Source organism: Patagioenas fasciata, chromosome 1, assembly GCF_037038585.1.
Source record: "Patagioenas fasciata isolate bPatFas1 chromosome 1, bPatFas1.hap1, whole genome shotgun sequence".
NCBI lineage: Eukaryota > Metazoa > Chordata > Aves > Columbiformes > Columbidae > Patagioenas > Patagioenas fasciata.
Genome location: NC_092520.1, coordinates 161701731 through 161717143, shown reverse-complemented (window position 1 = coordinate 161717143; position 15413 = coordinate 161701731). Strand labels below are relative to the sequence as shown.

Here is a 15413-nt window from a genome sequence, read left to right as displayed (position 1 = left end):
AGTTGTATTTTTTGAAGTCCTTCCAAAAATAACTGCTAAAATTAATTCAAACCTACAGCATGGAGGGGATACCAAAATCATACTTAATAACATTTGGGGATTAAATAAGAATCACCCTTTTAAAAGAAGTTATTAATAACAGAAGCTGTTTCCAACATAAAAGGTTTTAAATTTTAAAGCAAGTTTTCTGTTTATATATATATATATGTGTGTGTGTGTATACATGTATGTATATATGTATATACATGTGTTACACATATAAACAAACACACACAGCTTCTTTTGGACTGAAGTATTATATGCTCAGATAAAGAGAGCACACAAACATTTACAGGGAGATTTCATAATCACAGCGGAACATTCTAAAGGCCATTTATCCTTCATTAATGCTATGCTTTAAAAAAGTTTGCACATGTAAAACAGCTGCAAGATTTTTCTAGTAACATAAAACCCAAATACAATTATACATAATTTGTGAACAAAATACAAAACTTGTTCCTGATGAAAAAGCATTTCTCTCCAATCATTATCTCCTACAAAACAGTGATTATATATGATCAGCCCCTTCTTGTGCCTGCCTGCTCTCTATCTTACACTAAATGCTGTTTTACCAAACAGTTCTTAAATATAAACTGAATACTGCACGGAGCAATAGTTTATTTTTTTTACATGTATAGGCACAAATAATTTTCTACAGCAAATTTAGTGTTTGTTTTACACAGACCAAACCTACTGATTCCATAGCCATATTCTATTTGACTCATTGTGTTGTATCTTACTTGTCTGAAAGAATAAACAGAATATAGCAGCGTGAACAGCAGTAGCAAGACTGTAAAATTAAAGGAGGGCCTTGACTCCTCTATATGTAAACAAAATTTGCGCTTCACGTATCTGTGGGTGAGTAAATCTACAAATTACAATGCAGGGTAAGTAGCAAAAAGGTGAACATGTTTCTGAGCATACAGAATGAAGGATGGAAGGCAACGAGAACACTAATGAATACACAAGCTATATACACACTTTACACACCTAGCAGTAATATAAGAGGCTAGCAAGGTTTGGAGTTGGTTTGTTTTTTCTTTATTTACACATGCATGCAATTAGTAACAGCAATAAACACAAGTTGTGGACTGAGGTGTAAAAGAAAAAGAGATGACCTATAACAATTCTTTGGCATTAGATTTTTTACCTGTGTATAAACTGATGATTCTGTGAAGAATTCTAAAATATTTGTCATCATTGTCATTGTTAACATTTAAAGATTACAGTAATTACAAATAAAGAATGGTAAAAGAGTAACTGCCAGAATATCCATATACTTCATTAGACAGGTATGAATTAAAGCCAAAGTACTCAGACCACTGTTAGAAGAAATGAAGTTACCAGGTGGCACATCAATACTGCAGTCTACAATAAAAGACACTGAATTATTTTTATGTTTAGTCATGCAAATATTTTGCATTTCCTGAAAGATAGGTGTGGGTCACAATTGTTTTCCTATTCTAATTTTGAGTAGAATTTATTTAAATATTATATTAAATTAAAATTTACCTGTCCCTTTGCTATCAGGTAAGCAACAATTGAAGTATGTCCAAACTGGGCAGCCAAATGAATACAGCTACATCCTTCTCCATCAATTAGTGACGGATCTGCCCCATATTTCATCAGCTGTACAACCATGGATAAGTGACCCTGTCTAAATGTAACAAAACACAAAAAAACAGACAACTGAATAACTATAAATAGACAACTGAATAACTATATACAGAAAAGCTATTACAATCTGAATATTTGAATACAACAAATATGTTTAGTGGTTAATTACACTACTGGAGCTTCCGCACTTCGACTCATACCTCAAAAACAACAACTGTCACAATCTAATTCTGCAACTGAGTATGCAAACTCATTCATATGAACAAATTTTATGCAGCCAATGCACGCGTCACATGCAGTGGCTTAAGTGCGTTGTATAGCAAAATGCCAGTCAACAAAAAATACAAGTTGTTAGTTTAGAAGTCTAGTCTACTGTGACTTCTTCCAATCCCCACATGAAACCTGCTATTTTAAGAGATGTCAAACTGGCTATATATTCTCACTTCTACTGGGGCAAATAGTTTATCTTTCTAGTATTAAAAACAGTAGTGAAACAAAAATAGGAGTGAAAAAGGGAAAACTGAAGGCCTATACTTCCTTCACACTATATTAAAAGCTTAAACATATTTTTAGCATAATGAGTGTAGGCATATCTTTCTTGTTGATACGGTGCCTAACTGTCAGCCCACAGTTTCTGACATGAGCAAAAAGACTTTTTCAATTTGTCAGAAGCAGCTCTGGACAATGCTTCACAGAACAACAGATCACAGCTATGAACACTAGGAAATTTAATCAAGCTTTTGTGCTGTTAACACAGAACATAGAGTGTGATCTGTAACAAAAAGAAACATACAAGCTACAGTCTTTAACTGAGTCTAACAAGCAAGTCCTCATCTTCAGAAAAAATTATGTTGATACACTAAATGTTCTAAAAGTTTATTTTCCAAGTCTCCTTATTAATATGGATAGTGTTCCTTTCCCACCTACTTCTAAGCATTTGTCTGATGAAGCAGCTACTACTCAAACGCTGTCTTCAGCTTTCCCAGTCATTCATCATTTTCAGACCATGTTCTATGCCATAAATCTGATTTCAAGTGCATCGTAAAAAAATCCACACACATAGTAGAACACTGCAAGGACAATTTCACACAAAATTATCCCAAGCCCCACCTGCACAAGTGTTACTGGGCTTTGAAAGACTGACAAAAATAAGACTTCCAAAATAAGAATAAATCAAGGTGACTATTGACTCTACTTTTACTTTACTCTTTTTCCTATCATAGCAATAATCTTCCTTTACATCAGAAGGAGAACACAAAAACGGAACTATATGCTGAAAGCTCCTGTAGCTCAAACATACCACATTCACAGTGTGCTCAGTTATCAATGACTGAATTAATTACTGTACAAAGAATTCTCCCAAAATACAGCAATTTCATAAATCAATCAGTAGCAGATTCCAAGCTAAAAAAAAAAAAAAAAACACACAGGAAAACACAATTCCAGAAGACTTTTCCCCACCTTGTTGCCCAGTGAAGCGGGGTAGAATTTAAATCTCCTCCAAGCTGATCAACGATAGCACCTTTCGATATATAGTATCTGGAATAACAAAAATAATAAACATTACTGCTTGTCTTAGTTAAACGTAAAGGATACACAGTAAACATGTTCTATGTTATGCAAAACAAGCAGTTACAGATCAGAGGACCAGAATCTTTCCTTGCCTTCCTATAAACTTATTTTTAGAGGTCATGCACATGCATTCAAATTTTGCCTTTTTGACGTGAGTTAGGAGAGTAGAGATGCTTTTTACTGTGTTTTAAGCATGCTGCTATTTTCTAATTTCATTCCAAGGTAAAACAGAATAAGTGCTATATACATTAGTACAAGCTGTGCTACCATAGAAGTATTTAACAAAATGGATTCTGCTAAAATATTTAGGGGCTGCTGCATTAAAAAGAATTCTGAATTCATGGTAAAATGACATGCTGCTAGAAAACTAGCATATTTAGAGAACTTTTGCTAAAATGGCAAAGCGATTTCAACCTGCAGCACGTATCACCACTGGCATGGCCTTGCTAAAGTAATTGTTCTAAGAGCTTGTGTTTAAGTTATGCATTTAGCCAAGTACTAAGATCTTCACATACTTCACAATTGTTATAAATCAAAGGACAAAAACATCAGGGTATTTAAAAAATAATTCTAAATGATGGGTTAGAAGATATTTTTCCCTCAAGATTATTTACAAAGTGACGAGCTATCTGTAGGAAGAAAAGTTACCCATATTTAACAGCAGCAGTTCATAACTATAGGAATATGTACTGTTTCTGTGAACTGTTTTCCTTGATGTTTTATATGGGATGTCTAACTGGCAATAGTGCTTTTCCTTAGTGAAAGAAAATGCACACCTTACAAAGAAATCAATGTGTTTTTTCTAAAAAAAGGCCTTCCCAGAAGGCTTCTACTTCTTCATTAATTACCGTATAAGCCAATGGAAAAAGAAGTTATTACTAACAGACCTTTGAAAAGTATTATCCAGCTATAGATTCCTAAGTGCTCGCACATTTCAAGTACCTGTGCCTGCAGCCTTTTTGCCTTCAAAATACCTGTCAGATGTAGATGAATCCTGCTCTCTCACCCACACAAAACTGTCCATGAAATCCTTAGCATCGAGTTTCTGGCACCTCAGTTTCCCCTAAGTATTTCAAGATGGGGCAAGAAGAAAGGCAACAAGCCAAACAATTTGAAAAACTTCAAGTAACTACCTTCTTTTTCTTCAGTGTTTATTGATTCAGAGAGTGAACCTTCAAAAACAGCCCGGAAGTTACACTCAGGGATGGAACCTGAAAAATGCATTAGCTATCCATGTCCACACTAAAAACACCTAAAGGAAAAATCCCTTTATACAGTTGCTTAGAGCCACCAGACACAATTAAGCACTTCTGGAGACTTGCCAAATCATAGAAACTCTGGTTTGTATGACAAACAAGATCTGCTCTAATCGATGCAGGACAGGACAGTCCACTGGCCTCCAACACCAAAGGAAGAAAATTGCAACATCTCTCTGCTAAGGTAAAGCTTTTAGATTTCTCAGTGAGAACAATCAAAGATTTTGTTAAAGTATTGATCCTGTGTTGGTGAAAAGACAAGGTGTATATAAGGTAAAGGGACAACATAATTTTGTTATTGTGAAGCAAAGTCTCAACTATCAAAGAACAGATTTGAAAAAGGTACTGAGGAGATATTTAGTCTATCTTGAGAAGGAGTTCTTGAGGAAATTTTGTCTAGATAAAAGACAGCATAGAGAAATTCACAGTCAAATCTTGGATCCATCTTGCTGATGTGACAGCAACTCACAGGGAGGTGAACATTAAACAGATTGTCTTCATTCAAACACTGGTCCCCACAGAAACACAGAATATGTTCAGATCCTACTGAGCAGCAGTACAGCTTACTGGTTAATACATTTTACTTAGAAGGAAGAACTTGCAGTTTGACAACTGGGAAAAGACAAGGCAGAGATCTCCTGCCAGATGGCACGTTGAAATATCATTTTATATTTCCTTAAGGATGTTCTTGGACTATGTTAAGATTTATCGCCGCATTTCAGTTTCAGTACACATAAATGGTGAGATTTTTCTGCAAAATCAGACTGAGGACTTAATCTCCTTGTCTAGGTAGATCTTGTGGAAGCAATTTTGTGCTTGGTGAGAATGTCCCTGGAAAACAGGGGGAACTGGGTGACTCTACTCACAGTGACTCAACTAAGCTTCCACACTACAAGCTGCCAAGTCTGCAAGTCCTATTTAAGCAATCTACTTACATTCAAAGCAAGCAGATCTGATAAGAGGCTACCTTAAGAAAATACTTCCACTGATGTCCACATTAGGATCACTAAGCCTTTGCCAGGCATTTCAAAACTGTCCTAGTTTGTGCTCAGTGCTTGTGGAATCAAAATGCATGCAGTCACTGTTGCTAGAAAAAGTAGAAAAGAAATCCTTGTCTGGAGAAAGTCAGACACCGGGAACGGAGAAATGCAGTCAATAGGTAACAGTAGAGACAGAAGGCAAATTTTTGTATTTTTACAAGATTGAGCTGAAGACAGACCAATAGATCAGTGTCATGATGAAAAGAGAACTATATTATGGATGTCTGACACTTATCCCTGATCCTACAGAAATAAGAAAAGGTTCTGTAGTTTTCCTTAATAAAAAAAAAAATCAACAGGCTTCACTGGTATCTGGGCTGAATCTGAAGTCTTACAATAGACAGGATGAGGAAATACTTAAAAAAAAAAAAAGTCTAATTCTAAGACTGCACCCTCCACAGATGAGCTTGCTAAGCTACTTCATTGGGAAGATCTTATATAGTAAACACCCAGTACTCAAGATTCTGAGATCTAGTATCATGACAGCATACCACTTACACTTAGAATCTATCTCTGTGATGCTAAGCTCACTAGCCAACATATTGAATGCAATTATGCACTGCAAATAATGGGGATAAACAGTGGGGACTTAGGAAAAGATGTGGTAGGAAAAAACAAAAACACTGAATAATTTCATTCTAAGGAAACAGAATAATCCACTGTTTCACAAAAGAGAGAGTGAGAGAGAGCATGATATGCTGGATGATATAAACTAAAATAAGTCAGGAACCCCTAGAGACAGAGGAACTTGGAGCATAAGAACTACATCAGTAGGAATTAATTTTAGAGGCAGTTAAAGACATTAGTAGTCATATGCACTCCAGTAAACAGTACAAAGAAAATGCAATGCTGTATGTCACAGTGGTAGAGATGCATCAAGAAGGGACAAAAGCTTTGACATACTGTTGAGGAAAAAGGAAGAATTAGACACATTAGATTTAAGAACATTCAGCTGTCAGGGCTCATACTAAAATAACTTCAAAGAGATATGGCTGATACAATTAAAGTTATGTTGAATTAATATTCTCAGAACAAGTTTCCAGCACTCAAACGTAGGTGGAGAGATCTCCCTAACAAATAATAAAGAGCTAACTAAAAATTCAGAAAGAGATTTAAGCACAGACTTCCATTTATCTGAGTATGAATTTTTGATTTTGAACTACCTCTGTGCCCAATACAATTGCTATAGCAGCAACATGCTTCGAGGGGAAAAAAAGGTTAAATACAATCTGAAATACTTACATGCTAAAGTACTTCTTTCACAAAAAAAAAAAAAAAAAAGAAAAGAAAAAAGAGGACTAATGTGGAATTTAAAATGTGGTCTGATTTTACTCTGTGAATGACACAAGGTCTCCAAATAAATTTTTAGGGACAGATTTTTGCTTTGATTTTTAAAGAAAAAGCTGTTGAATACATAAAATGTTACGGAATTAAAGCATGAAGTCATAATGAAATATCACACAGGTAGATTCACTGCACTGCAAAGCTAATACAGAATCTATACATTAAATTAATATAGAAACATCATCCACAATACAGGTCTATTTTTTTGAATGCTTCATGTCATACTGATATTCTTAAATGATGATAGTTGTCTCAATGACACTTTTTAGACCTTATAAAGGCATATCAAATGAGATGGAATATCTGCAATACAACTGTCTTCCAACAGCTCAAATAAGATGAACAACTCATTGCAAATAATTCATTATGCATACAAGATGGATAAAAAGTGAGCTCAAAATACAATTTTTTTATTACAGATGCTGTACTTTTCTTAAAGTGGCTATCTCGAAAATTTTATACATTTCAGTTATTTCACAGCAAGTTGCAAGGTGCTAGCCATAAGGACACAAAACAACCTAGAAAGAAAATGGAATGAAAAGGAAGAAATTAAGAGTCTAAAATGTACTCTCATAAAAAAGGTTATTCAGGTAAAGCAGCGTCCAGCATCGTTTTTCCAAGAGTGTTTGCTTCAGCATACCAGAAAGAACATTGGTTTACCTATCTTGTAATGAAAAAAAGATACCGAATGCAGAATTATTGTTTCTATTATAAGCTTCTACGCACAAAAAAGACATAAAACATGTTGTGCTACCTATTGTTTGTAATTTAAAAATATATATATTTCAGAAACACTGAATTATTTCAAATAAGTTTTTGGTCTGGAAGGGACTTTTGGAGATCATCAAGTCTAACCATCCCTGGTCAAAGCATCTAGATCATGCTATCTAGGCCATGTCCTGCCGGATTTTTAATATCTCCAAGTATGGAGAGTTCACAGCCTCTCTTGGGCAATCTGCACCTGTGCTCAGTCACCAGCACAGTAAAGTTAAGCGTTTATTGATGTTAAGATGGAATTTCATGTCTGTCTTAATTTGTGCCCTCTGCCTCTTGTCCTACCCCTGGGCACTAACAAGAAAAGTCTGTTTCCGGCTCCTTTACTCCCTCCCATCAGGTATTTATATACATTGATAAGATTCCAGGTAATATATATTACCACATATTATATTACCAGGTATCCCAGGTACTTTTATACATTAGTAAGATCCTCCAGGAGTATCTTACATACTTTCACAAGATAAGCCTTCTCTTCTCTAGGCTAAGAAGTCCGAGCTCTTGTGGCCTCTCCTCATGTCAGATGTTGTAGTCCTTCAATTGTCTTTGCAACCTGGCACTGGACTCACCCCAATAAGTCCATATGTTTCTTACAAAGGGCATCTCACAACTTCACACAGATGTTCAGCTGCAACAGTTGAGTAGAGAGAAAGGATCACCTCCCTCAACATGCTGGCAATGTTTTTGTTTAAGAAGCCCATATACTATTGATCTTTTTTGCCACAAGGCTGCATTCCTGGTTCACAGGCAGCTTCCTGTCCACCAGGATCCTGAGGTCCTCCTCATCAGATCTAAATCTTTACCTATTTACCTATCTTTACCTATTTAACCTTCTTTTAAGAGAACTGCATCAGGACATGGGAAGTCCTTTAAAAACAAGACGGCAAATGTGAACCTGAGATCCTCTACAAACTCAAGATCTGGTCTGCTGAAGGTGCTAGTGACAGACAGACATGGGGAGAATGTGCTTAAATGAAGATGTTTTACATTTGGTTTCACGTGTAACTACTCACATTCATTAATAAGAACTGTTTTGATAAGCAGGCTGATTGAAGATGTGGAGTTTATATTAAATATTCTAAAACTTGCTGATTCAATAATAGTTTGTGTATTTAGATTTAATTGCATATACTTAATTCATTGTTTTGTTACTGATAGAGGAAAAAAAAAATCTTCTATACACACTCATGATTTATAAAACAGCAAGTACTAAGAATTATCTCTTCAGAATTTAAGCTCTCCATGTTCTGAAAGACAATAATAGGTTTTAAAAGACAGTCTCAAATATTATGTTCAAGGTTTTATAAACTGAAAAGCAAAAAAAACCACTGCAAATCCCACAGATCCTCCTATTAAAGATTATTATTACTTGACAGGAGAGGTGCTGCAATCTTACCTGTTGTAACATCTGTGTTTTTAAAATGCAAAGAAGTTATTTAAGTTAGAACTTCTTGAAATGTTGAATGAAACAGAAATTTCCCTTTCATCTTATTAATCTTGCTTATTGAAAACATTCACTAGCATCAAATTTCCCCTCAAAAAAAGAAACTGAGTATTTCAACAAGTATACCACAGTATAAAGAAACTGCACATACAGCTGAACAGCTGTTCTGGAAGGTTTATCTCCTTTGAGAAGTGTCTTGACTTCTGGACATTTAACAGTCTTTATTTCTGATAATTGTGTCAAAAAAATACTGCTGCCAAAATGCAAATTAGGTCTTTTGACTACTCCCCCCTCCTCCAAATTTCAAGACCAAAAAATGAGTTCTTAAGAAAATTGAATATTTAACATCTTTAAAAAAGAAATTAACATTTTTAAGGACATGATTAGTTTATGTTTAACTGAAAGTGTAATACGTACTTCACCAGGTCTATCCTGTTGTTGATTGCAGCCCAGTGGAGAAGTGTCACATTTTCTTTGTCTGGTTGTCGTACATCGTAACCTGCTTCCACCAACTCTCTACATCGTTCGTATATTCCATACCTTGAAGAAGGAAATAAGATTTTGCTAAGCTGTTATCTCGGAAAAAAAAGCATTCAGCAAACACCATACTTATCACTACAGATACAAAAGCTTCAACAGAAATGAAGCAGAAAGTTTATTCTGTTTCTATTTGATTACAGATCTCTTGCAACAAGAATTTTCCACTGGCAAAAGATATATTAATCAATTTAAGATTTTACAGAAAACTTTTCTCTGTAGCAAACTATAGAGCAGAGCAAGGCATAATATAGATCAGTATTATACCAAGTATAATCTTCTCAGACACTCTACTACATTTGTTTCTCCCACCTTTCCATCCCCTAAAAACCCAAAGAACTTAGCCAACTGATTCGACAGTATCTTCCTAAAATTCGTAGACAACAAAATCATCACATCATTTACGAACACAGAGCTCAAACACTTCCCACTTTTCTTCTCAGATGACAAATAGCAATTTTCCTGATACAAGTTAGTACCATTTTCTTTTTCATACCACTTCAAAATTCTACGCTTCGGTATGAAATTGTTTTTCACTAAAGCTAACCATTAAATGTGAGCTACCACCATTGGAAAAAAAATTCTGCATGTGTTTTGAAAGTTGAAACAATTCAGTATAGACAACCCTTAGGAATCTAAGGTAGGAATAACTCCAACATTAAATACTGTTTGTCTTGATGCTTATGCTCTTTTACCACCTAGTGTCAAAAAAGCAATGCAGAAAGGTAAGTAAAGATTACATTTCAGTGTCTATACAACCCACAGGGATTTCTCGAGTCTCAAGAAGGAGACTGACGTGTAGGCATACCTTGAAATCAAGATCAATGCCTTGGGACATCTAACCTGCTAAAACAGAATTTTAACAGCCTCTCAAAGCCAGAATTAAGTTTTCCTTATGCTGCTTCTATGTTCTATTTTCTGCAGAAGAGACAGCCTTGGACACCTTAAGGCCCCATTGCTACACTTGTGTAACCGATGCTGAGACCTTTTTTCCAAGATTGTTACCATTCTTACTTTTTCTTTCATGTATTTGAACGGATCTTCAATTTGGACAGTGCTCCCACAGTAAAGCCCCAATTGACTCAAATTAACAAACCTCAGGAAGGCTTTCCAAGCTTATTGCAGGTTTTAAGCATCTAAATTACCTGGACACTATTAAAAAAGAAGTATTACACAAAGAGCCTACTTTGATCATGTTGTTTTCAAATTCTTAGGAAAGTTGCGCTAGAAATTATGAAATATTATAGAAATTGCTATCATACCTATAATCTTTCCAAACACTACAGAAGATCAAAACAAAGACTACTGTGTGCAGCACATACCAATTGGCAATGAGCCTATAAAATTTGGTCCCTTAGAGTGAATGAAAAAAGCAGCAGCTATGAACAATTTTGATGACAAAGCTTTGCTTTTAATTAGTTGAGGTGGGGGAAAAGAAGAAATTCCGTTTACAAATACTCAAAAACAAGCAACCAGCTAGACAAGATAAACAGTCACACACACATACTTGCCAGGAAACTGATAAGGTTCTAAGCCAGCCAACCCTGAGGCACACTATCTGCCAAGTCCCAGCCTAGATCAGCAGCATGGACTGATGAGTGCTTGTTTCAATGACTTAACATGCTACCACTCCTGATCATCCCCTGCAGCTGAAAGGGCCACTGGAACAGGTCAGAACTACTACAGGCAGGTCAGCAAAGAATGAGGAGTGAGACGAGACTGTAGGAGAGATGGGGGAAAGCAGGAGTTCTGCAAGCAAGACAGGAAATCCTGATCATAGCGTATCACAGTATCGCACTAGAATGTTAGAAGACCTCGAGGTAACCTGGAAAGTGATTTTGTGTAGAATAGCAAAACATGCTTTTGTTGACAAGATGTATTACTCCAGTTAGCTGCTATGACAACTCTTCCTATTGTAGACAACCCCACTACCTTCATTTAGACAACTAACCGAAGCCATAATATAAGTTATTGACCTGCAGCCCTGCTATGAAGTATAAGTCACCAACTAAAAATATTGTACTGCCTAAGGCTGAGTTTAACTGACTGTCATCCTGCTCAAACCAGTAACACTACTACTACACAACAAGGAATTACATTAATAAAATATTCTAAGTTATTGGAAAGATACAAAGAACACAAGAACAACATAACACTAACTTCTATAATGTGTAAGATGCAATAATGTAAACCTTCCTATGCAATGCATTAGCGTTTTTCTTGCATGCATCGGTTTTGGCTGGGATCAAGTACATTTTCTTCTTCATAGTAGCTCCTATGAGCCTACATCTTTGATTTGAGAGCAAACCAGTGTTGACAACACACCAATATTTTAGCTCTTGCTGAATGGTGCTTGCACTGTGTTGAGGCCTCCTCTGCCTCTCACACCACTCCACCAGCAAGTGGGCTGACAGTGCATAAGAAGGTGGGAGGGGACACAGCTATGACAGCTGAGTCCAACTGACCAAAGGGATATTCCACACCATATGACATTCTCCCCACAGCTTTTACTGCTGAACATGAAGAGGAAAGGGTACATCTGGAGTCAAGGTGTTTGTCTTCCCAAATAACTGCTGCTACGCGTGATAGAGCCCAGTTTTCCTGGAAATGGTTGAACACCTGCCTGCCCATAGGAAGCAGTGAATTAATTCCTCGTTTTGCTTTGCTGGTGTCTGCATCTGTTTCTTCACCTGTTAAACTGCCTTTATGTCAACCCACAAGTTTTCTCATTTTTACCCTGCTGATTCTCTTCCCCATCCCATGGCAGGGAAGGAAGGGAGATGAGCAAGCAGCTACATTACTATTGGTCATCTGTGGTAAATCATACAAATTATTTAGATTAGTATCTTATCAAGCTACCCATACAACAATAAAACGAAAGCCAGGATTTTGTTATACAATGGTAGCAATAGGTATAACCAAGCAGCACTGGCACAGCCTCTAGGGAGTGAAGCAAGGCATGGCTGGGGGTGGGGGGAAGGGAGTAGGGGTATGTCTGTGTTTTGTGTGGGTGGTGGTGGTGTTTATTATTTATTTTTTATTTAAAGCAAATCTCTTACAGAAAATGTCATGCTGCTTTCTTTCTGAAGAACTTTGCTCAAGAGACATGAAAATGAGGGAGAGCTGTGGCAAGCAACTCTGCAGGCTGTTGAGGCAGAGTCCTGTAGTAGGAATGGATTTTTTCTTGGGACTTCACACATCACAGACTTCCCCTCCTTCCCACTGGAAGACAAGTTGTAAGTCATAGACATATCCTACCACTTGGCCATGGAACAAATCATGAAGTCTGCAAGACATCAGAAGAGTCTGCCCAGGAACAAAATGCTTTCCAAAAGATAAACTGAGAAAGAGGTATGTAACAATTTTTTATTTACAAGTTGCTGTTGGTTTGTCTGTTCCTAGCAATTTATTTTGGTATGTTGAACTCAGTCATAACTGATTACAAAAGATGTAACACAGAACATATAATTTATTAACTCTTCCATTTCTTGAATTGTCACAAGAGAACTCAGGGAACTAGACAGACAAAACGTGCTTGGCAGAGAAAAAAAAAAAAAAAAAAAGAATTTAAAACTATTTGTTCATCTTCCTGGAAAGAATAGGGTCTTCACAATTAAATAAAACACTGAATATGATGCAGTCATGGTTTCTTGAGCTCTGTCCTAGAAATGCAGCACTCTTCTCCCACATACCACCTACAGTCTTCTCCCACCAATTTGCTGCAGCTGAATTCACCTTGCCTTCTCCAAATGTTCATGACAGACTGTTAAGAAAGTCACATATTTCAGACACTCAGCATAATTGTGCTTACAATGTTGTTATAAAGGGCTCTGTGTCCTTCTAGAATGGAGGAAAAGATTCAAATCCCCACAAGACACTGATGTATTGACAATTTTTCAGCATCTGGATGAATTCTAGAGGGTGATGCTGTAAACATCAATATGGAACATAATTAAACCTTGTCTTGTCTTGTTCTGAAAGAAATGGGACTAGTTCTTCCAGGGCAAAAAATAACATTGTGCAAGTTCATTTCACTGTTACAGTTTCTAAGCCATTTCAACAACCAATCTGCAACATTTTGTCATCGCAGGGTAAAGATATTCTGAGTTAAATAATGTCAAAAATAGTATCCTAGAATCCTTTTGCATTTTAAATATGTAATCTATTTTTTAATCTTTTGTCTGCAATCACATCGACTCTTGGAAATAGACATTGCCATCTTCGCTAAACGATTAACATAAAATTTGGCCACAATACTAGGAAGGAATCTCTTCAGTGAGCACATCACCATGCCAACAAACAGTAGGCAAATCAGGACCTCGCTCCCTCATCTTGCTATCATTGTAACCCCAGTCAAAGTTGTTTCCACTGGAAATGCAATCAGAAGAAAAATGATTTTTTCTATCTTTTGAAGTCTCATTCCCGTGAACAATGGTTAAATACTAACAAAGCCTTTCATATGTTCCCGTGTTTGTGTTAAACAGCAAGATAGTTTTGTTTTCAGCAGCAACTGGATAACTCAATAGCTGCTTAATGAACTGTTATCAGTGATGTTGAGAGACAAGAGAAATTCAGCTCTTGCATACATTCCAATGCCTCAAACAGTCTAGACTGTTGTGGCTATATTATTGCTGAGGTTAAAAAAAATCCCATCCTTCCACGTGAACTTCAGATATGTTTCGCTTTCAGGATTATAATTAAACTCCATGGGCCCAAATGACCAGACATAAAGAATGTCTACCTGTGTCACAGTCTGCTCATCCTCTTCTCCAGATAGGTGAAAAAAGTCAGGAGTAATTACCACTTTGCCCAACCCTCATAAATTTGAATTATTCCATATGTATCCTATTCTTTTTCTTAGGTGTCACCCATGAATGATGAGAAACAGTGAAGAAAAAAAATGTTCTTAAATGCATCCAACACCCTTTTTTTCCCCAAGCAAGATTCAGCATATTTCATATTTTGTGCTGCACTATTTCACAATGTACACGATTTCGTTTTGAATCATCTCTGTGGATAAAACTAACAGAAAAGTTAATCTTGCAATAATGAAATCATAACACTTGAGTATAAGGAATCAATCTTCTAGAAGCCACAAAAGCACTCGTTAATATTATTAATGTTTAATATCCACGGTCATAAGGGTTATTTAACAACTTCCAGAATAGATGGAATTTGCTCAAGTTCACTACAAGCAGAAGGCTGCTATTCACTCTCAACAGAACTGAAAATCATCAAGCAAGGATTAACATGTCTCAGATTTTGTTCACATAGTCACAACCCATCATATACTTCACTACCTGTGAACATTAGCTACTTTTCCTTAGATTCATGGCTTAAAAGATTTAGAACTAAACAAAGGCAGCAACTTTAAGTTAGGTTAACACAGTTCTCTTTCCAAGACATCATCTTAAGAGTTATGACTCCAGCCTTGGATGATGCAGGGCTACCGGTGCGAGAAGAGATGGAAATAAACATACCCAACACACCTCCATTAAATTTCACTTTTAAATCACTTATGATTTGATGATTAAAAGAAGAGAGTAAAAAGCACACCCTCCGATTTTGTAGAGGCAGAAGAAATTAAAATATTTTCTATGCAGTTGTAAGTGAAGCACTTACTAAGTATTAGTAAGCAGTCTTCCTCCATTACAATAGCAAAGGCAAGAATGGAGGATGTTTTTTAACTACTGCTTTAAAAACAGGTTTTCAAATACACGAGTGACCTGCTTCTGCTTTCAGAAACACAGTGGAAACTTTATATTAAATAAACTGAATTTTGCCATAACC

General features: G+C 36.2%; 1 protein-coding gene across 1 annotated transcript in view; it reads right to left on the bottom strand.

Annotated features, from left to right (window-relative positions):
• ZDHHC17 (zinc finger DHHC-type palmitoyltransferase 17) overlaps positions 1 to 15413 on the bottom strand; it is a 76353-nt gene that overhangs the window by 38283 nt on the left and 22657 nt on the right. The window contains exons 3-5 of the mRNA XM_071799389.1: positions 9504 to 9626; positions 3118 to 3195; positions 1552 to 1696 (exon numbers count right to left, since the gene is read on the bottom strand). Of these exons, the coding sequence (XP_071655490.1) occupies positions 1552 to 1696; positions 3118 to 3195; positions 9504 to 9626 (346 nt within the window). The remainder of the gene's footprint in view (positions 1 to 1551; positions 1697 to 3117; positions 3196 to 9503; positions 9627 to 15413) is intronic.